The sequence below is a fragment of the Onychomys torridus genome, chromosome 4 (assembly GCF_903995425.1).
Source record: "Onychomys torridus chromosome 4, mOncTor1.1, whole genome shotgun sequence".
Lineage (NCBI taxonomy): Eukaryota > Metazoa > Chordata > Mammalia > Rodentia > Cricetidae > Onychomys > Onychomys torridus.
This window is the reverse complement of record NC_050446.1, coordinates 72887866-72911913: the sequence shown is the minus strand read 5'-3', so window position 1 is coordinate 72911913 and position 24048 is coordinate 72887866. Positions and strand designations below refer to the sequence as shown.

The window sequence follows — 24048 nt, the reverse complement described above, 5'->3', positions numbered from 1 at the left end:
ATTGCTATCTTTTTATCTGAAAATTTTACAAGGGGCAGTCGTATTGGGAAGGAAAGAGTCTCATAGCATCCTTGAATACTGATAGACAACTTTAGTCAGATAAAGCAGCAGAGACATGTAGAAAATGATGCTTTGATTAAAGAGTACTATAGTAATATCTTTCTTAGAAAATAAGGAATCTAATTACCTTCAAGTTTCTCATATTTGAGCCAGACTACAAATAAGCTATGTCCAGGTACAGAAAAACCAACAATATTTTATTTATAATCTTATTTTAAGCTTTTTGAACTACAAATTCTGGTTCTAGAGTTCTTTTTTTTTTTTTTTAACTCATGGGTTTTATAGATGCTTATATGTAAATAAATCTGTTGTTTGCTTACTTTTTTTTTCTTTCTCCACAGAATGTCCTCCTCATAAATACAGAACAGGTCATTACATGAAAAATATAAGATCTTGCATTTTTCCTCATTCTTTCTTAAAAATCTATTTCTAATATTGCATTCCCCATTTGACTACTTCAGAAGGGCATGAAGGAAAAAGAAAAAAATGAAAAAATTAGAGAGAGAAAGAGACAAAATTGACTGGATCTCACCACTAGAATTCACCATAAAAATCTCAAAGTGTAACAGAATTCTTACAAAATTTCCTAGACCAGTTCTTTAGGGAGTTGAGATCTATGAAAAATATGGCAATCGGGGAAGGGAGGGAGGAAGTGTGGGAAAGTGGTAAGTGCAGCAAAAACAGGTTCTGAGGAATACACATAATTTTGTCTGCTTTAGATCACAATAGAATTTTTAATAAATAAATTTCTTTTCTTTTTTGTTTTTTTTTTGTAAAGACACTTTTTTGAAACAGTAGATTTAGCCCAGTCATTTGTGTCATTTTTTAATAAACTGTCTTTTTGATTGTTTGTTTTCTGTAACTGTAAATGTTTTATATTTGAGTCTCTTGTACATTGTCTTTAGAGTTCATTCGGATCAATAACGGTTCATGCACTGAACTGTGTATTGAATTTATTGTGTTTACTGTTGTCGTGTGGTTGAAGGGAGATTTGTAAGAGTTATAGTGGTTTAGGTGCTCATGCTCAATGGCAGGCATGGGCAGGTGGCTTTCCATGGGTGTGTCCCCAGTGAGCTCATCATCCACATTAATGATTTCAACAGTCCTTGTTGGAGCATGGTGATTTTGCCTATGGTGCTGTTTCCTCATCTTGTAGAAAATGACCAGCATCACAGCAGCCATGAGTGTGATGGCCACAAAACACCCAATAATGATTTTGGTTGTTTTCATGACCTCATCAATTCCTGGGATTCCACTGTTGATGTCAGTTACTGGGATGGTGAATGTTTTCTCTGTCGACCTTGTGCTCTGTGGCGTAAGAGATGTGGTTACATTGGTGGTCTCCCAATCGATCACTGGAGTGGGGCCCACATTGTTATCTGTGGTTCGTGCCTCATCCTGAGAAGGTTCCATAGTCTCTACTGTTACAGTTGAGAAGTAGGAGAAAGGAGTAGTGGTTGCCGCAGTAACATTCAGGGTGGCAGAAGCAGTAGTGTTGCCAACAGAATTACTCACCATACATGTGTACATGCCTGTGTCTTGCACAGTTACGTTTGTGAAATTCAATGTGCCGTCGCTGAGCACAGCTATCCGCACTTTGTATGCCCCATGGGTCATGACTGTTCCGTTTGGAGTAATCCAAGACACAGAAGTCAGGGATGTAGATGCCCGACATTTCAGCTCAGCAGCCATGCCTTCAGTGACATTGAGGTCTGCGGGGGGCTCCACAATCACGGGAGCATAGCATGTGAAGTAATTCTGGTCCAGCTCTCCAATATACCTCCCTTTCAGATTGGGGGGAGTGTTACACCTGGCACAACAAGCTGTGTTTGAGGGGGCCATGTCTCTTATCCACCAGCTGAGCCACAGGATATCACAGTTACAGTTCCATGGGTTGTGATGAAGGTGTATCCTCTCTAGATGATGCAAGGGCGTGAAAAGGTCATGAGGCAGTAATGTTAGATTGTTGTGTGCCAGGTTGATCTCCACTAGTGACTGGAGGTTATCAAAGGCATTGCGTTCAATCACTTGAATCTGAGACTGTATCATCCACAGTTTTTGAAGGTGCATCAACCCCTGAAAAGAGCCAGGCCTGATTGCAGACAAATGGTTCCCAGAAAGATCTAGCTCGTCCAGTTTGATGAGTGGTGTGAGGTTAGGGATTTCGCGGAGGTTGCACATGGCAAGGTTCAAATACCTCAAATTGGACAGACCTTCAAAGGCACCTTCTGAGATGTATGAAAGCCTTTTCAATTCCCCTAAGTCTAGGCGGCGTAAAGAAGGGATTCTATTAAAAGCATAAGAAGGGATGCTTTCAATGGGGTTGTTGCGCAACCAGAGCTCCTTCAGTTTAGACAGATACACAAAAGCTCCATTCGGGATGGTGGTAAGACGATTGTCAAAGAGTTCCAGAGTGTTGAGGTTCGCCAGACCATTGAAGGCCCCAATTTCAATGGTTCGAATATGATTTCTGCTCAACTGGAGGATTTCTAAGTGCCTTAAGTGCTTGAAGCTATTCACTTTGATGATCTGGATTTGGTTCTCATGGAGGTTCAGGAGCCTTGTGTTGGTGGAGATGCCATCAGGAACCTCACGAAGGTTTTTTCGAACACAAATCACCTTGCTGAACTGGTTGCTGCAGGAGCAGACCGAAGGGCAGGTTTGAGCTCGAACCAGACCAGCCACCACAAGAAGCTGAAGAGCCAACAGCACCACAAGCAGGGGGTCAAATAGGGCCCTGTTAAACCTAGGACCTATCATTATCTGCTGTGGATGTAAGGTCATCTTGTTCAACATTCATAATTTATCTGGTATTGGTCCTTCTGGAGTTCAAGCAGTCTGAAAAACAAAGGAAACAAAAAAGTATTACTTCTTCAAATATCTTCCTAGAGTACTACTATTGACATAGTAAGGAGCTAAAAACATTATCGGTAAAATTAACATTCAATTTAATTAATTACATTCCTCGTTTTTATATTTCCAATGCTAAGCAAGACGTCTGGCTTAGAAACACCAAAAGTAGAAACAATAATAATAATAATAATAATAATAATAATAATAATGTTTAACATTTACTCAATTGCACAGTGTGGTCGGTAATTGTTTAAGTTTTTTATCTGCATTAACTTTTAATTAATTAATTAAATTAATAGACTTTCTGGTAAACACATTTAGTAGTTTTTGGTGGGCTACATTGCTAATATTCACAGAGAAGTATTTCTATAGTCCATCCAAATTAGGAGTCATTCACCATTTGAATGCAATCAGATGTTTAATCACAGAGAAATGGAACATTGAGACTGAGGGCACCAATGTAGTGCTTAACAGCTCCCAACTGTATAGAAGCCAAATTCATGGAGGTGTATATTGTCATCTCAGATGAGAAATGTACAGAAAATAAGATTCAGGCACTATGTCCAGCCAACAAATCTAAATAATTTTCCCATGCAAAATACTAAGGGGGCACATTTATGAAATCCTTCTGTAGCAGGTACTATGCACTACAGAATTCAAAAATAAAGTTATCCAGGAAAGACTAAATTCTGGTGTCTAATGAAAAGATAAATTGTATGAGGCCTTGATAAAAATTATTAATAATTTTTAAGTGGTGACAACTGACCCTTAACCACGAACAGAAACACCTGTTTTTTAGTTTACAGCTATATATGATACATGCCCATGTGAATCCCTAGTATCTTCTCCAATGTTTAAAACACTCCTCTGACATGGGCATTATGTTCTCAACTTTAAAGAACAAGAATCACAGGAGAAGAAACACACAAGAAATCATATTGTTAAAGTATGAAACCAGGACTCAGAGGTCATCAGATTGGTCCACAGCAGAAACATCTTGTGAACATGCTTGTGAAGAAAAAAAGGTTAGTGTGTAATATGTTTCACAATTAATTTATTTAAATATCTTCTCCTGGGAGCAACCTCAGCTATAAGTGATGACAACTTAATTTATGCTTTCATGAGGATGGACTAACAGATATATATATCTATAGATAGATAGATAGATAGATAGATAGATAGATAGATAGATAGATAGATAGAGATAGAGATATGTATATATGATACACATGGGATATATAAACATATATATGTGAATATGAGCTTTCATAGAGATTCACATATGTAACTCAGTATAATGTAGTCTGCTGATGTCTGCAGTGGGTCAATTCCTAATTTAATTTCATAAGTATCAAATTTGATTTACAGAAAAAATAGGTGTAGCATTTTTTTTTTTATTTCTATGAACCTTTCAGAAAGAAAAAAGTGAGGAGGTTAGAAGTTCACAACATTCTAAAAGTGGACAAGATTAGTTTGTTTAGTTACAACACTGGGCAAGTTACTCATCCTTTCTGTGGCCCAGTGTCTTCTCTTCGCTGGTAAAATAGAAATGGCACCATCACTCACTCCTCAAGGTTCTGATTATAAAAGCTAATGCAGTTAAAGGACTTAAAATATGCCTACCATGTTGTGAAAAATGAGTAAGTGCTATATATTTTTTATTATCACTGCTTCTACTTTTGGAGTTTCTCAGCCAGACATCTTGCTCAGTACTAGAAACATAAAGACAAAGAATGGAATCCTTGTCCCTGGGGGAATATAAATTTAAATGGTCAAATATCCAGGGAATAGATATGAGCAGTAATCTATGTTCATCACCATGAGACAAAATATTGGCACCAGGCTCCAATGCCAGAATAGCACAGCTTTGGCAAATGGGTAGGGGAGAGAGCACAAAACCAGGAGAGAAGGGAAGGAGGATGTAGATCTGGGAAGAACTGGGTAAAAGAGAGTAAATATGATGAAAATAAGATATATGAAATTCTCAAAGAACTAGTACAAATAAACATTTTAAATCCTGTTTATTGATATTTTCATTAGAAAGCATTATAACTTGCAGCAATCTTGACTATGGACAGTTTTACATGCAAATTCATTTTCCACAATATGCATAAAATCATTAAGCATAAGAGATTTTATTTCAAAGTCATTTATTAATAAACCAATTCATGTTTTTTTTATAAGGTTGGCATCTCAGGGTCCTTTCCAACTCTCCTTTTTTCCATTTTACATACCATGACTCTACTTATAAAATCCTGGGGACTGGAGCACTGTAGGTTAGTTGTAAAAACATAGTTATAAAGACAATAAGTCCTTATCCTGTCACTTTTCATATTTTGTATTCAATAGGTCTCAATAGAGAATGGATTTTATACCCATTTGCAAATCTCTGTGCCATTGAAACTGGGAGGCTTATTTCAACATGATTTTCATTTGTATAATCTTTAAAAGGTAGCACTGCTTTTCACTCCAAAGTTCTTTGATAAGACTTTCATATAATACAAGTTTTTGCCTATGATAGGTAATATAGAATATTCCCTTAATGCATCTTAAAAATTAAGTGGTAAAGACAGTCTGTTTATTCCTTCAACACACCCTTTCAATCTTTATATAAAAGAGAACATGTGATACTTGTCTAGCTTTTTTGTTTAACACAATGAATATCAGATTCTTCTATTTTCCAGAAAACATCATGATTTTCCTCTTTTTCAATGGATGTTTAAATATCTCCTGATTGATGTTATTATAAGGAATAGCTGACATGATCATGAATACACACGAAATCATGGGCATACGAATACAGTTGTTACTTCTAGGTGATATGAGTCTCTTATTCCTCTTTACCAAGGGTGGGTTGTGGTTTCTATTTCTGGCTCCCTTCAAGGTCATTGTATTATTGCAATTAATGAAGTTTCTGATGAATCAGTCATAAGTAATGATTTATGAATTATACTTGGTTCAAAGCTAATTTTTAACCTATAGCAAATAATTCTAGTACATTGCACTGAATCAAATAAACTGCTATCAACAAAAGATTTTCTACTTTAAAATCCAAATTATGTTATTTTACATCAAAAGCCAAACTTCAACATCTCTTTTATAAAATAATTTTATCATGTCAAAAGGAAATCAATTTAAGCTATGCATTATCCATTACATTGACATCTCACAACATTTACTTACAAATGGATTTGTGTGGGTTTTGAATTAAACTACAATGCTTTTAGCTATGTACTGAAGGATATCTTGACTTTGTCAATGGGCTTTTCTTCCCACCTATGCATTCCATGCACTGGTAATCTAGTGCATTTGGAAAAGTGGATTGAGGGGGAATGCATTGTTTAGCACAGTCTTTTTGCTGGGTTGATACAGGCTGAGCATAGACATTAGAATTAGTATAGAAAGTTGAGGTATATAGATGAATTAAGTTCATCCAAAATACCCGACTATCCACATATACACTTAATGATACTCAATGAACATGGAGCACCAAACTCCTTATCTTCAATTAAGCTTAATAATGATAATTTCAAATATACCTCCTCCATCTTTGCACCGCCTCTTTCTGTCTCTGTCTCTGTCTCTGTCTCTGTCTCTCTCTCTCTCTCTCTTTCTCACACACACACACACACACACACACACACACACACACACACACACACACACACACATATGTATAATTTCTGTTAGTCTAGAAAACCCTGGCTAATAGACCATCAAAATTTGTGACTTCTTTTTTAATTCATCCTTCAAATTTTGCTACCCAAATTCTCTGGATTATGGGAGCTTCAAAGAGCATGGTCAAACAAACAGGAGTCACACCTTTAAAGAAAACTGACTCTTTGTCTCATTGCAGTAATCAATTGCTCATAAATCCTCAAGGATTGAGACTGTCTCTGCATCTCTCCCATCCATGTTGAAGTTTTGTCTGACTTGAACATATACAGGCCTTTTTCATGCTCTTACAACGACAGTGAGTTCACCCATGTATCTGCTGTATTGTGTCAGGGAAACTCTGTTTTATGGTATACATGAACACAAACAGGGTAACCCTGTTTCCAACACTTCAAACTTTTATAGTCTTTTTGACCCTCTTTCATGATGAGCTCTGAACCTTGGAAAGATGTGAGTGATATGTAGATGTCTCATTTAGGGCTGAGCACTCCATATTCTCTTATTCTCTAGACATTCAATTGATATAGATTGCTAATTGCTGTCTACTAAGAGAAGTTTCCCTCATCCAGCACAAAACTGAACTCCAAGTGGGTTAAGAACCTCAACATAAACTCTGTGACTTGAGACTGACAGAAGTAAAAAAAAATATGATTGAATTTAAAAGCATGTAAAGGGGTTTTCTAGATAGGATCTTGGTAGTTCAGTAATTAAGACCAATAGTTGCCCAGTGGGATGTGATGGCTATACTTGGTTGTCAACTTGACCACACCTTGAATTAACTAAAACACAAGTCAAGTGGCAAGGTATAGCTATGTGGGATTTTTCTTAATTAAATCATTCGAAGTGGGAAAACTCACCTTTAATATGGATAATACCTTGTAAGGACATCCTATATAAAAGAATCGGAATAAAAAGGCATTTGAGTTTTGCCTGCTTGGCCTCTCTTAAAAGTCCATTCCTTAATTGGCATGAGAACTTACTTCTTCAGAATTCTGATATATACTGAAGACCAGCTGGGACATCCACCCTTATGGAGTAGACAACTGCTGGGCTTTTTTTTTTTTTTTTTTTTTTTTGGACTTTCTGTTGGTAGATAGCCATTGTTGGACTAGCTGGGTTATGGCCTTTAAGCAGCATCCCCTTTTAATACATCCCCTTTTTGCATATGTAGATTCATTTTTTAAGTTCTGTTCCACTAGAAAAACCTGAATACTACAGAGGGCCATTAGAAACTAAAATACTTCTATAGAGCAAAAGACACCATCATTTGAGTGAAGAGGTATCCTATACCATGGGAAAATATTTAACTGTTATACTTCTAAAAGAATATTGGTATTGAGAATGTACAAGCTATGCAGAAAACTGAACAGAGAAAAAAATCCAATTAGACATTGGGAAAAGGAACTAAAAAGAGAGTTCTCAAAAGATGAAATGAAAATTACTGATAGATGTGTACTTAAAATGTTCGACATACTTAGCCATCAAGGAAATGAAAATCAACACTACTTTCTGACTTCATCTTATCCATTCAAAATGGATAAAATAATTTTTTGGAAGTTAGCATATACTGGCATGACTATGGAGAAAGGGAATGCTTATTTATTGCTTATAGGAGCGCAAGTTGGTACAGCCACTGTAGAAATTAGTGTGGATGTTCACCTAAAGATAGAAATAGATCTTCCACATGGCATAGCTATACCCAAAGGTATAGCTTGGGCACATACTCAAAATAATCTATATATTCTTATTGAGATACTTGTTCCATCGTGTTCATTGCTACAGTAGCTGCAATAACTATTAAATGGAAACAATTTAGATTCCCATTAACTAATGAATGGTAATAGAAATACGTTACATTTATAAAATGCAATGTTATTCAGTTGTTAAAATATAATTATGAAATTAACTGTTAGTGGATGTATCTGCAAATAGTTATCTTATATGAGACAGCCTAGACTCAGAAACAAAAAATGTTGTGTGTTTCTTTCATCTTTGGATGCTAGCTTTGAATCTTTAGATATGTATATTTCATTTGGAATATCCATTTATATCAAGAAATTATTTTTTTTCTCTGTTTTTTTTTTTGAGCTGAGGATCAATCCCAGGGCCTTGTGCTGGCTAGGCAAGCGCTCTACCACTGAGCTAAATCCCCAACCCCTCAAGAAATTATTAAGGGGGTCACAGATAGGGTACATTCAGGAAAGAGTAGGTAGAATGACAAGATACAATGGAGAAATAAGAATGATGGAGTAGGAATGATTAAATAGAGTGGAGATAGTAGGGCAGGGTAGAGGGTGGTAATGGGTACCTAGCAGTATAGTCTCTTAAAGAAGTTATACAGAAACCTACTACTGTAGAAGCTTCCTAAGATATCTACATCATCAAATATTTTTAAATTAAAATTTTAAATGAAATATATTTGCTATTTAACAGGGTTACAATGCCCCTACCAGACAGCAGAGACTGACAAATCAAAACTCTAAGACAAGGAATGGATAATGTATTTTAGATTTATTTGCTGACAGGGTCCCATTGATCACCAAACATTACAGGCTACTGTCATTTTTCTTAGTTCTGTCCCGAAGCTTAGTGATAAAAAGTGTACTGCCTAAGAATTATGAACCAAAAGCTGTGGAGCCCCCAACTGGAGCAGGCCCTCTGGATAAGTGAGACCATTGAATAGCTTGAACTGTTTGGGAGGCACCCAGTCTGTGGGACCCAGACCTGTCTTTAGAGCATGAGCTGGCTGTTTGGAACCTTGAGCTTACACAGGGACACTTTGCTCAGCCTGGAAGGAGGGGACTGGACCTGCCTGTACTGAATGTACCATGTTGAATTGAATCCCCAGGGGAGTCTTGGCCCTGGAGGAGATGGGAATGAAGGGGAGGGGCTGGAGGGAAAGTGGAGGCAGGCAGTGGCAGGAGGGGGGAGGACAGGGGAACCCATGGCTGATATATAAAATTAAAACACAAATATAATAAAGAAAAAAAAGAAAAAATGATACCTCATAATTAAGTCATAAAACATGGAGAAATCAAGTTGGTACTGAACTAGAAACTTTATTCTGACTAGATAGCTCTCACTGCTGGAAGGTGTTATACATGCTACCAAAGGAGAAAAGTAATCACCAATCTCAATCACCTGTGAGCACCATTAGCTACAATAACAACTACCCTGACAAGATATCCCCAGTCGTGAAATAGTGGCATAAATGTTATGGGGATAACCATCCTCCACAAGAAAGAACTGATATATGGTACTGTTGTTATGGCCAGAAATCTGTGGCTAGAGAGTTCACAGGCTAGGGCAGAAGTTACTTGGATCATTGGACTACATGGGCAGGTTATTGAACCAACACCTAATGACTTATCAGTATACCCACCTATTAGTTTATCTCTCAATACTCATTCAATCTCTTTATAGCAGCTCATTCCTCTTCCAGAACTATCTTAGAGCAAATGTGTTCATTGGGTCTTACAGAATATTCCAGTAATCAATTTTTTGGTTGTTGCTTGGTAGGTTGGTTGAGACCATCTCATGTAGACCAGGCTGATTTAAAATTCTCTATTCCTTAACTACCTCAATTACCTAGGATTTCTGATCTTCTTGCCTTTACTTCTCTAATCCTGACACTGCAAGAGAGCACCAACATGCCAGGTTTATGAGATACTGGTGATAGAATCTCATAACCCTGGGCTTCCAGTATGCTAGGGAATCACTTTACTGAATGTTATCCCTAGCTTAGAAGCATTAACTTTATCCTGGAATGCTTCCACAGAGGTCTGTACTCAGAGATTAATAGTTTCTCACAGCACCTTATGTTTGTCACATTACATTGTTATGTCTTAGTGCCAATCAAGTTCCCACTGAAAAATCATCCTCAAGTCTAATTTTTCCAGTTTGAATAAAGTATGAAAAGATCTTTACCACTATACTCATTTACATTGTCAAATGGTTTTGAGGGGCTTTTCTCCTTTATCATAGTAAGGAATGAACTCAGATGTTTTAATGGTTGGATACAGAATTATTTTAGGAGAATTTTTGTCATATAAAAATCATATTTTTATATTATTATTGAACATCAGCTAAAATCCATTACAACTATAGGCTTTCTACACAGCATTCTAATTTTTTACTCTTTTTGAGGATAACTAAATTCTTTAGAATCCATCACCCAAGAAGAATGATCCTGTATTTATAGGCAAACTTTTCTGAAAATGGCCACATAGTAAATATTTTAGTCACTGAAATCTGCCCTTGTAGCAGTCATGGAATACATGTAAACCAGTGGTTATAACTGTGCTCCAGTCAAGCTATTTATGGGCACAAATTTTTCATGTAATTTTCACAACTTTCAAAATATAATCCCTTTTACCTCAACCCAAACAGTTAAGAATTCAAAAATATTTCTAACTTTCAGGGCACATAGGACAGACATTGCAGGCCAGCATATAGGCTGTAAACTGTTAGCTTCTTACCTAAGTCAGAATTGACAGAATGACTTCTGTTGTTAAAAGCTAATTAATACTGGACATGGGACAAAAGCTAGCCAGTAAATACAAGGAACTGTCAGCTTAGTAGACCATGAAACATTTTCCTCTCAAAATTAACCAAAATGGGAGAATAAGGCTGGACATATAATTATATATTCTGTTTCTGGAATACTCTGAGAAGAAAAGACACCTGGAGTTGCAACTATCTTATGTCAAAGGGAAGCCAGCCTGGAGTTGAAGCTGATATACCAAAAAAGAAGAAAAAATGCAAAGAACTTACTTCTTAGATGTTGTTATAAGCAACTGAGTTAATTTACATAGCAATGGTTCTTCCTGTGGACATTTTTTTAATCCTATCAAACCATTGATACTTGACTGTGTAGAGGTTTTTGAGCCCTGCACCCAGGTTATGTGCAACTAAATCGATTCTGATATAGTCCCCCTCTCTCTTCCACTCCAACTTCCTCTCTTGAATTCATTTCACCTTAGGATAATACCAAAGAAAAGACAAAGGAAGTTGAAAAATACAAATTTATGATAACATTATACATCTTGAATCTTCCTCAGAAAATTAACCAGTTACCCTGAATTCACTGTAAGAGAATTATTTAAGTTTATTCCCACCATGACAAGAAGAGTTCCTCCTGAAAAATCATTTCTCAACCTCTCTTTATATTTAAAAAGTGCTAGAAGAGAAAAAGGCACAAATTAAATTACACTATTACCAAAGGAAGCTCACCTTTTCAAATCAATTTGTTTTATCAGTATTTCCTAAAATCATTCTTCTTTCTTCTCCTATTTTTAAATCCACCCTTGTAAGAATGTTGAGCTTTCCCTCTAAGTTTGTGTGCAGAAGTGCACAGACCCACAGAATTTCAAGGACCTTTTTATGAGTAAGTATGCCCCAGGCTGACCCTCTATGTAAATGTAATGAAAACACTACAGTATTTAAATGGCTGCAACCCAGGGACTTGACCCGTCAAGTCAACAGACAGCTGCTTGGTTTAAGCACAGTGTCTTTGCAAATGTTTCCAAAATGATGTTAAGATTTGAGAAAGTGTGTTTTATGAGAAAGAATCTGTCTCCACACTTGTGCTTTTAAGGAGGCCTGTCTTATAACTCTAGAATGTAAGTCTGTGCTTAGACATGACATTAGAATATGCGTAAATGAGTAAAATGAGGTAAAAAGAGAATGCTGTTATTAAAATGATGAAAATCCACATGACAGAAAATGACGTAGTGCTATAATTCAGAGAAGAAAGTGAAGAGTATTAAAAACAAACAAAATCTCTAAATCGGCCAGTGCTTCTGGGAATATTATCTTGTTACAGCTGCAATATCACATCTAGAACATCAAATTGTGCACATATCCATCTGTGCATTATTATAATTTTATGTAGGAAATATTTGAATGCTGTAAGTCATAGTCAAAAGCCAATGTAGGCATGACTAATCTTATAATTTTCAGAAGAGGATTAGAGCTTTAATTGAGTCCTTAAGGAAATAGATGTTACGACTGAGGCAGTGTAGTAGTGGAGGAGGGAAAAATGAGATTGCTCAAACCAGGGAGAATAAAAGTTAAGAAAGCTGACAGTGAAAGCAGAGGACTCCTATTGAGAAGAGGTACATTTGAAAGGGTAGCTTGGTGCATCGAGGTTCTAAGTACACCAGACATAATTGTTCACATTGGCTTCAATAAACATATTTTAAAAAACCTTGAGACTTTTAAGAGTGGTGTGAGATTATGAGAACATTGCTTTAGAAGGCTTCTGCCTTTGTAGTGAAAAGAAATAGAAGGGGAAAGACTGCTTAATGAAAAAATAAGTGACCTCAATAATCTGTACACCACACATCACTTTAAAATTGTATGGGGCTGAGCGTCAGTTTGCTTGCCTGACTACTGATTTATAAAGCTTCAAATTAACTCTCACTAGTAAAAATCTCAAAGAACATGAAATCTGAATTCCACAAAAGGAGTACTGTGCTAGTATAGAAATCATCATCCTGAAGTCATGGGCGAATCATTTCTGCTGCTCACATTTACATGTGAATTGTGTAAAAGGGGAAGTAAGCATACATTTAGCTTCTGTTCTTTTGCAACCTGGAAAAGTATTAAAGTATATGAAGAAGAATTTCTAGTTTCTCTCAGCAGGATTCAGTGTTAGAAAAGCTAGATTTGGAGTGAGATGACTTCTGTTGGAGGTTTAGTTTACTGTTACTCATTCAATCTTTATTAAAAGAGCCTTCTGCAAGCTACATTTTTCCTAAGGGGTTATGATAAAACCCAGTAAGTATACACTGTGAGGACTACATGAATTAAGCAGCATAGCATACACAGAAACCTGCGTCTGTTCCTTTATCAATGCTGGTTCCAAAAACCAAGTTGTTCAAGGCAAAAATGTACTTTTCCTTTGCTGTTCTTTTGTCTGTATTCACAAGCAGCCTGGCCCTGTTTTCCCAGTAGTGCTCCTAAATATAACCTAGTTTTTCTTTTCTTTTGTCTTATTATTAAGAATTTATTTTTTATTATTGGCCGGGCGGTGGTGGTGCATGCCTGTAATCCCAGCACTGGGGAGGTAGAGGCAGGTGGATCTCTGTGAGTTCAAGGCCAGCCTGGTCTACAAAGCGAGTTCCAGGAAAGGCGCAAAGCTACACAGAGAAACCCTGTCTTGGAAAACAAACAAACAAACAAAAATTATTATTAAGAAATTCTGTTCATTTTACATACCAACCACAAATTTCCCCTCTCCTCCCTCCTCCACCTCCCAGCCTTCCCTGCCAACCCACCTGCCATTCCCACCTCCTCCAAAATAAGGTCTCCCATGGGGAATCAGCAGAGTCTGGTACATTCAGTTGAGGTATGTCCAAGCCCCTCCTCCTTGACCAAGGCTGTGAAAAATGTCCCACCATGGCACTTGGCTGCAAAAAGCCCACTCATGCACCAGGGACGTATCCCAATTCTAATGCCTCGGGGCCCCCTAAACAATTCAAACTAGACAACTGTCTTGCCTATCCAGAGGGCCTAGTCCAATACACAGGGGGTTCCACAGCTATTGGTCCACAGTTTGTGCATTTCCACTACTTTGACGGGCCATCTCTGTACGTTTTCCCACCATGGTCTCCATGTCCCTTGCTCATAGAATCACTCCTGTCTCACCAATTGGACTCCTGGAACTCGGCTTGGTGCCTAGCTGTGGATCTCTGAATCTGCTTCTATCAGTCACTGGATGAAGGCTTTATGATGACAGTTAGGGTAATCACCTGCCTGATCATAGGAGTAGGCCAGTTCAGATATCCTCTCAGCTATTGCTGGTAGTCTAAGGTGGGGTCATCCTTGTGGATTCCTGGGAACTTCCCTAGCTTTCGGTTTCTCCCTCTTCCCATGATGTCTTTATTGTGGTATTTCTTTCATTTCTCTCCCACTCTGTCCCTGTTCTAGCTTGAACCTCCTATATTCTCATCCCCCTATATTCTCATTTCCCCATTGCCCTCCATTACCCCTCTTCACCTCCCCATGTATTTCTTTTCTTATCTGTGTCATTTTCATTTCTAACTTGGACCCCCTGAAATATTTTATCAGGTTCTCCCTTTTCACAATTGTCCTGTCATATCTAACTCTTCACGAAACACGTTTAGTGACATTTAAAGCTATAAATATGTTTCTGTCGTTCTTCAGTTGAACTTCTTATCTTGGCTCCACATTCTTGGAATACAATGCAAACTGAATTGTTTTCTAATCTGTGTTCTTCGAACCTTCTGGTTTATCTGAATCCTCTTTATTTCTTCAACTTCATTGACTGCTCTTAATTTCTCAAATTGTTCAACTTGATCTGTCCCTTTGCCTTTGTAATAGGGTTCCCTCTGCTCACAATATATAGCCTTTGTCTTGTTGATAGTGTCATCTAGAATTTTACCTACACAGAAAGCCATTGTAGGTTACTATGCCTAGTCACTCAACCATAAAATCATTAACATAATTCAATACCATGACTGTATCACTATTAGCTATGTTCTTGTATACACAAGTGTTTCTCTACTGCCTGTGACATCTTAGTCTAATGTTAATTTTCAGAGTAGAGACATAGCTACTTAACTCAGCAACATTTCCCTGAAATTATACTGATCAAATATTTGTTAAAGCATGTATGCAGGAAGGAATGGCCCAGCTGACACAGGAGGGTGAAAACACTTAAAGCTGTAAACCCATTGTTCCTAGGAGACCTCTGTGATGAGGAACTTCCTGTGACATATCCTTAGCAGGTAATAGAGTCCCATTCTTACAGAGGGGAATTCCTCTTCTGTGTTGATGCTTGTCTGGTTTTCAGTTACTTTCATAGGACCCTTCATACACAGCGAACTGAAGACCGTTTCACTGTCTCCTTACTCTTTCTTGCAAGCTTTGAGGGTGGAGAAAGCAGATATTTTCCTGTTTATTTGTTATTGTCCTAGCAGCCCTGTTTGATGTTTGACCAAACAATGCCCTCTGCTGTTTGTGCCTAAAATAACATGGCTGTATTAAAAGTTTCTACTTACAGGAAGCAGGTTGTTTCCATGGTTTGCTTCAGAAGACAGCTGCCTACACTTCAGAACTGAGGAGTGATGCTCACTGCACTGGGTCAAGCTATTGTTCTTTTCTTTCCTTTTAAACCTTTTCTTTAAGCAGAGGATAAGAAGTTATATAGCCAACTAGTCAAGGCTTCTGCAAATGCCCTTTAAAGGGCATAGCCTCTTAATCATCCACATAATGTGCTTCATGGACCCATTAAGACCATTTTTCTTAAAATACACGAAAGAAAATGGCGTCTTTGAGCTACTCTCAGAATCCAAAGCAGCACATTAGAATAGATGAACAGGCTAAGAAGGCAGTCATAGTTCCAATTCTTAGCAAGAAAATGTCAAACTCATCTCAATCTCAAAACACACCTCTTAGCAAAACAAAATAAAAAATTGATTTGATTTTGGTGTCCTTGTTTGCTTACTTTCTTATGATGCAAGGAGAATAAAATATACCTGGCATGAGGCTGCTGGCTGTATGAGAATCCTTTTGATCATATCTACTTTTTGAGATTGATTATTTATGAAAATATGAAATATAAATGACTGAGTTGTTTCTCAAATTATAGGGAAGGATTTGAGATGTTCAGGACTATGTTTGTATTTTTACAACTATTTGTTTAGCAAAATGCTTACCCAAAGTGGAGAGTGGGACCTTAGAACATCAAATTCCAAGTTCTTCTCCATATTTCATTCTTTCTGATTAGGCAGTCAAAACACTCCAGCTCTCAAAAACAAGTTTGCTTGGTATAATGTGAGCAACATCCTTTGTGCTTATACTATCACATCTGGGCTCTCAAGACCCTGCTCTTTTTATTCTATTTTTCTTCAGGTTCACAGGACACTAAATCATTAATACATGTTACTCCTTATTTCTAAAATTATTATTTTCTTTTCATATTTCCCCATAGTAATTGTTCACAGTAATGTTTTTGCTTAAAGTAACTTAAATTAACATCAAAGGAGGAACTATGTAACCAGTGTACAGATAAATCTATCTGAGAAGTACTTCCTTAGTCTTTTACTGCACATACCCACTAGATGCCAGTATCAACCCCAGCAGTGAAAACTACAATGTCTCCTAATACTTGCAGACAGCTTCTGGTTGTGGTGGTGGGGGATCATCCTCCTGATAACCAATGGCTTGGCATGGCATGTGAGGTACTTACTCAATGCTGCTCTATCATATTATTGTATCAGACTTGTCTCTTAGGAATGCAGCACATTAACAGTGACACTATTTTTTTCAGTCGAAGCATGACATCCTACTCTTCCTTTTCAGGTCTTTTTTCTTCTTTTGGCCTTGGATTCCTCACTCCGATTATTCCATTAAATTATGCCCAACCAGAACCAATTTACAATAACTATTTCTATTCCCTCAACAGTCTCGCTATCCATCTTTCTCTAAATTGTTAGTAAATCCAAGATTAAACTTATTAAATTTTTTTATGAATGTCAATGTTTGTCCAGGTGGTCATCCTATTTATTCACAAACTTCTTAAAGAATAGAACTGGGTTCTATCTAAACATTCAGTAAATATTTGAATTATTGAGTATGTATCATACTTTAAGTCTTGGTTAGGTTCCATGTTGATAGAGTGGTTTATAATGATTGATTAATAAAATTTATTAATAAAAACTCATATGAATCAAAATAGCTCAAGATATTCACTTTACCAGTGAAAATTGTAAAGAATACACTGAATGATTTTTCTTGCCACTTTCTCAAGAGAAACAAAAAAATAAATGAAGACTATGAAAAAATGAAGTAGAAAATGAGCATTTAATAATAGGTGGTTGAAAACTACTGACCCCAGCTTCACCAGACAGAGGCCACGCCCAAGCCAGCAAAGAGAACACCAGGTAAGATACTCATCAGCAGACCACCACAACTCAGTGCTCTCAGAGTCTATCCCCAAAAGCTCCTTCTCCTTGTCACTATATCTAGACCACTTTCCTAGCAGAGACCCCAGAACTCCAGGTAAGCTGGTTGACCACAGACTACTCCTACTTTCTTAGTGCTTCCCCAGCCCACCCCCAACTGGTCTCTCCTCCTTGTCCTGGCTCTCAATTCCAGTGGAGGCACCATACTGAACTAACAGTCAAGCCACCCATGAGAACTGCAAATAGCCTGCCCTGCCACAGAATTGTCCAACTTAGTGCCTACCCTCCAACCGCATCACCATAGTTTGACCCATAATTCCAGCTGAGGAACCTTAGCCATAACAGAGGGCATGGAGGCAGCCAGAAATCTAGTCTACATCATGGGTAGAGACCTCCCACTCAACCACAGGCCACTCTACCAGAAAGAACAGAGAGGGAACAAAAAACAAGGGGAAACCAAAACAAAGAGCAAAACAAAACAAAACAAACCAAACCCATCTAACAAAGACAAACTCAGATATGAACATCTACAGGTATAATTATCCCAAACCCAGATGCCTAGATGGCAGCATAAGAACACCATCAGTAAGAACAAGGGCAATATGTCACCAACAGAGCTCTGCAGTCCTACTACAGTAATCCCTGAATATCCCCACAGACCTAAAGCACAGGAAAACAACTATAAAACCAACTTTATGAAACTTATAAGATCCTTAAAGAGGAAATTTATAAATCTCTGACAGAAATTGAGGAAAAGACAATAAAAAATTAGAATTGGTCAATAAGTCCCTTAAAGAATTTCATGAGAGCCAAGAAAAAACAGTTGGATGAAACAATAAAATTGTTCAATACCTGAAAATGGAATAGAAGTAATAAAGAAAACACAAACAGGAAAATCTGGAAAGGGAAAATCTAGGTAAGCACCCAGGAACTACAAATGCAAGCATTGTCATCAAAATACAAGAGATGGAAGAGAGAATGTCAGGAGTTGAAGAACAATAGAAGAAATAGATACATTGGTCAAAAAAATATTAAATCTAAAAATTTTCTGACATAAAACTTTAAAAAAATCTAAGACACTATGAAAAGACTAAGAATAATAGGAATAGAAGGAAAAGAATCCCAGATCAAAGGCCCAGAAAATATTTTTAATAAAATCATAGAAAAATTTCTTAACCTTCAGAAGGGCATGCCTATAAATGCTCAAAAAACTTACAGAACACCAAACAAATTGGACCAGAAAAGAAAGTCCAATCACCCCATAATAATCAAAACACTAAACACACATACCAGAGAAAATATTAAAAGCTTCAAGAGAAAAAGGCCAAGTAACATATAAAGATATACCTATTAGAATTGTACTCAGCTTCTCAATGTGGACTGTAAATGCCAGGACAGCCTGGATAGACTATAAGAGACCACAAATTCCAGTTCAGACTACTATATTCAGCAAAAATTTCAATTACCATAGATGGAGAAAACAAGATATTCCATGATAAAGTCAAATTTAAACAATATCTATCAACAAATACAGCCCTAAAGAAGGTACTTGCACGAAAACTCCAACCCAAGGAGATAAACTACATCCATGAAAATGCAAGAAGTGTATATTCTCAAACCAACAAAACCAAAATAATGGAAGTGCACACACACACACAGAGAGAGAGAGAGAGAGAGAGAGAGAGAGAGAGAGAGAGAGAACCATGACTACCATCTACAAGAAAATAACAGGAATTAACAATTATTGGTAATTTATATCTCTCAATATCATTGGGCTCAATTCTCCAATAAAAAGATGCAGACTGACAGAATGGATGTGACAACAAAAACCATCTTTCTGCTGCATACAAGAAATAAACCTCAACAGCAAAGATAGATATTGTCTCAAAGCAAAGGGTTAAAAGGATTTTTCAGTGAAATGGACCTAATAAACAAGCTGATGTAGCCATTCTAATATCTCACAAAACAGATTTCAACCCAAAAGACACAGGGAAGGATACTTCATACTTATCAAAGGAAAAAATCCACCAAGATAACATTTTAATTCTTAACATCTATGCTTCAAACACAGACACCTAAGTTTGTAAAAGGAACACTACTACAGCTTAAATCACATACTGACCCTCACACACTAATACTGGGAGACTTCAATATTCCACTGAGGTCACCCAGACAAAAACTCAACAGATAATTACTGCATATAGGAGAGGTTATAAACCAAATGGACTTAAAAGTTATTTATAAGACATTTCAACCATAAACAAAAGATTATACTTTTTTTCTTTTCTGTCAGGCAACTTCATCCAAAATTGATCACATACTCAGACACAAAGAAAGACTCAACATCTGGATATAAGAACATTGAAATAATCTCATGCATCCTATCAGATCACTATGGATTAAAACTGAGATCAACAACAGAAAGCATACAAAGTCATAAAAACTGAACAGCTCTTTGTTCAATGAATGCTGGGTCAAGGAAGAAATAAGAAAGAAATGAAAGACTTTCTAGAAATCCAATGAAAACAAATTTGCAGCATACTCAAACATATGGGACACAATGAAAGCAATGCTAAGAAGGTTCATGGCACTAAGGTCTACACAAAGAAATTGGAGAGATCTCATACTAGCAACTTAATAGTGTACCTGAAAGCTCTAGAACAAAAAGAAGCAAGTTCAACCAAGAGAAGTAGAAGACAGGAAATAATCAAAGTGAGGGCTGGAATCAATAAAATAGAAACAAAGAGAACAATATAAAGAACCAATAAGCCAGGAGGCGGTGGTGGCACAGGTCTTTAATCCCAGCACTGGGGAGGCAGAGCCAGGAAGATCTCTGAGTTTGAGGCATGCCTGGGCTACCAAGTGAGTTCCAGGAAAGGCACAAAGCTACACAAAGAAACCCTGTTTCAACAAAACAAACAAACAAACAAACAAAAACAATGAAAGAAACAGATGATTCTTTGAAAACATTAACAAGATAGGAAAAACCCATATTCAAGCAAACTAAAAGATGGAGAAAAAAATACCCAAATTAACTAAATCAGAAAAGAAAAGCTGGACCAGAGCAGAGTGCCTGGGTAATAGTCAGAGAGGCAACTGCGCCTGGGTCAAATCGCTGGACACAGACCACTCCAGGAGAACCTGACCAACTTGGCCCCAGTTTCTGGCCAATTGGCGGGCCTTGTGGGAAGGATCCCCTTTTCCAAGACTGCAGGCAGACCCTGCAGTCTCCACACCCTGTCTCCACACCCATCTGCCAGAGACCCCAGCCACTTCCTGAGAATCAGAGACCAGCCCCCAGCTTCCATCCTGCCCTGGAACTCCCATCTGGACCAGAGAACAGAGGAACTCCCATCTGGACAAGAGGAGCTCAAATCTGGACAAAATAAGGAAACCCCAGGGACTTCCTGAGACTCAGAGTCCAGCCCCCCAGCTGCTATCTGGGCAGCATTCTCATCTGGCCCAAAGCTTCCATCTGGAACAGAAAGAGGCTCCCTAAATCTGTCAACTCTCTCTGGTCCAAGTACACTGATAAGACCATGAACGAACCTAAGATGAGATGGACAGACGTCAAGGCAGAACAAAATAAAGAGCAATACAGCATCACCAGAATCTAGCCCTTCTCCAACAGCTAGACCTGAACATCACAGAATGGAAGAAGAAGAAGAAAACAACCTTATAAGTAACGTCGTGAAGAGGCTAGAGACTTATATAGAAGAAATCAAAAATAAAGTAGAGGAACAGACAAACAAAAAATGGAAAGAATGCTATAAAAAATTAGAGGAAAGGACAATAAAAGCAGAAGAAAACAATAAATCCTTGAATGAAAATCATGAAAAAGCAAGGGAGACAAACCAAGACCTGAAGAGGGAAATAGAAAAAATGAAGAAGACACTAGCAGAAGGAATGTTGGAAATAGAAAATCTGAGTAAACCAACAGGAACTTCAGAGGAAAGTATAACCAACAGAATGCAAGACATGGAAGAGAAGATCTCTGGCGTTGAAGATACAGTAGAAGAAATAGATTCATCAGTCAAAGAAAACACTAAAACCAACAAAGTCATGAATCAAAATGTCCAAGAAGTTTGGGACACCATGAAAAGACCAAACCTACAAATAATAGGAATAGAGGAAGGAGAAGAATACCAACTCAAAGGCACAGAAAATATATTTAACAAGATCATAGAAGAAAACTTTCTCAACTTAAAGAAGGAAATGCCTAGGAAGATACAAGAAGACTATAGAACACCAAACAGACTAGACACCCCAAAAAAAGTCCCCTCACCACATAATAAATAAACAACTAAACGTACAGAATAAAGAAAGAATATTAAGGGCAGCAAAGGAAAAAGGCCAAGTGACTTATAAAGGCAAACCCATCAGAATAACACCTGATTTCTCCATGGAGACTTTGAAAGCCAGAAGGACCTGGATAGCTACAATGCAGACACTAAGAGACCATGGATGCCAGCCTAGACTAATATACCCAGCAAACTTTCAATCATCATAGATGGAGTGAACAAGACCTTCCAAGACAAAACAAGATTTAAATAATACTTATCCACAAACCCAGCCCTACAGAAACCACTAGAAGGAAAATTCCAACCTAAGGAAGGCAGATACACCCATGAAAACACAGGCAATAGATAACACCACAGCAATAAACCCCAAAGAAGAGAAGTACACACACACTACCACCAAAAAATAAAAATAACAACAGGAATGAACAATCACTCATCATTAATATCTCTTAATATCAATGGACTTAGTTCACCTATAAAAAGACACAGACTAACAGAATGGATACAAAAACAGGACCCATCTTTCTGCTGCATACAAGAAACACACCTCAAATTCAAAGACAGACACCTCCTAAGAATAAAAGGCTGGGAAAAGACTTTCCAATCAAATGGTCTTAAGAAGCAAGCTGGTGTAGCCATCCTAATATTCAGCAAAATAGACTTCAAACTAAAGTCAATTAAAAGAGATGATGAAGGACATTACATACTCATTGTAGAAAAGATCCACCAAGATGAAGTCTCAATTCTGAACATTTATGCACCAAACACAAGGGCACCCACATATGTAAAAGAAACATTACTAAAGCTTAAATCACATATAAAACCCCACACATTAACAGTGGGAGACTTCAAAATCCCACTTTCACCTCTGGACAGATGGGCCAAATTAAAACTTAACAGAGACATAATGGACTTAACTGATGTTATGGCTCAAATGGACTTAATCGATATCTACAGAACATTGCACCCAAACAAAAAAGAATAAACCTTCTTCTCAGCACCCCATGGAACCTTCTCTAAAATCGACCACATACTTAGCCACAAAGCAAATCTCAACAGATACAAAACAATTGGAATAACCTCCAGTGTTCTATCAGAGCACCATGGTTTAAAGTTAGATTTCAACAACAGAAAAAAATTACAGAAATCCTACAATCTCATGGAAACTGAATAATGCTCAACTGAATCACCAATGGGTTAAGGAAGAAATAAAGAAAGAAATTAAAGACTTCCTAGAGATCAATGAAAATGAATACACCACATACCCAAACTACTGGGACACTATGAAAGCACTGATAAGAGGGAAATTCATAGCACTGAATGCCCACATAAAGAAGCTGGAGAAATTTCACTCTAGTGACTTGACAGCACACCTGAAAGCCCTTGAACAGGATGAAACAAAGTCTCCAAGGAGGAACAGACGCCAGGAAATTATCAAATTGAGAGCTGAAATCAATAAAATAGAAATAAAGAGAACAATACAAAGGATTATTGAAACGAAGAGTTGGTTCTTTGAGAAGATAAACAAGATAGACAAGCCCTTATCCAAACTAACCAAAAGACAGAGAGAGAGAGCATCCAAATTAACAAAATCAGAAATGAAAAGGGGGACATAACAACAGACAATGAGGAAATCCAGAGAATCATCAGATCATACTTCAAAAATGTCTACTCGACAAAACTGGAAAATCTAAAAGAAATGGATAATTTTCTGGATAGGTACCACATACCTAAGTTAAATCAAGGCCAGATAAACCATTTAAATAGTCCAATAATCCCTAAGGAAATAGAATCATTCATTAAAAGTCTCCTAACCAAAAAAAAGCCCTGGACATGATGGTTTCACTGAAGAATTCTATCAGATCTTCAAAGAAGACTTAATACCAATACTCCTTAAATTGTTCCACACAATAGAAGCAAAAGGTATATTACCAAACTCCTTCTAAGAAGCTACAATTACCCTGATTCCTAAACCAAACAAAGATGCAACAAAGAAAGAGAACTACAGACTGATCTCCCTCATGAACATTGATGCAAAAATACTCAATAAAATTCTGGCAAACAGACTCCAAGAACACATCAAAACAATTATCCACCATGATCAAGTAGGCTTCATCCCAGGGATGCAAGGGTGGTTCAACATACGAAAGTCCATCAATGTAATACACCATATAAACAAACTCAAAGAAAAAAAACCACAAGATCATCTCACTAGATGCAGAAAAGGC

At 37.3% G+C, this 24048-nt stretch overlaps 1 protein-coding gene across 5 annotated transcripts in view; it reads right to left on the bottom strand.

Annotated features, from left to right (window-relative positions):
* Positions 1–236: 236 nt before the first annotated feature.
* Positions 237–24048, bottom strand: part of Lrrc4c (leucine rich repeat containing 4C) — a 1309582-nt gene continuing 1285770 nt past the window's right edge. For all 5 annotated transcript variants that reach the window (XM_036183236.1, XM_036183235.1, XM_036183237.1 and 2 more), the window contains one exon: positions 237–2898. In XM_036183236.1, the coding sequence (XP_036039129.1) occupies positions 934–2856 (1923 nt within the window). In that variant the 5' untranslated portion in view covers positions 2857–2898 and the 3' untranslated portion in view covers positions 237–933. The remainder of the gene's footprint in view (positions 2899–24048) is intronic.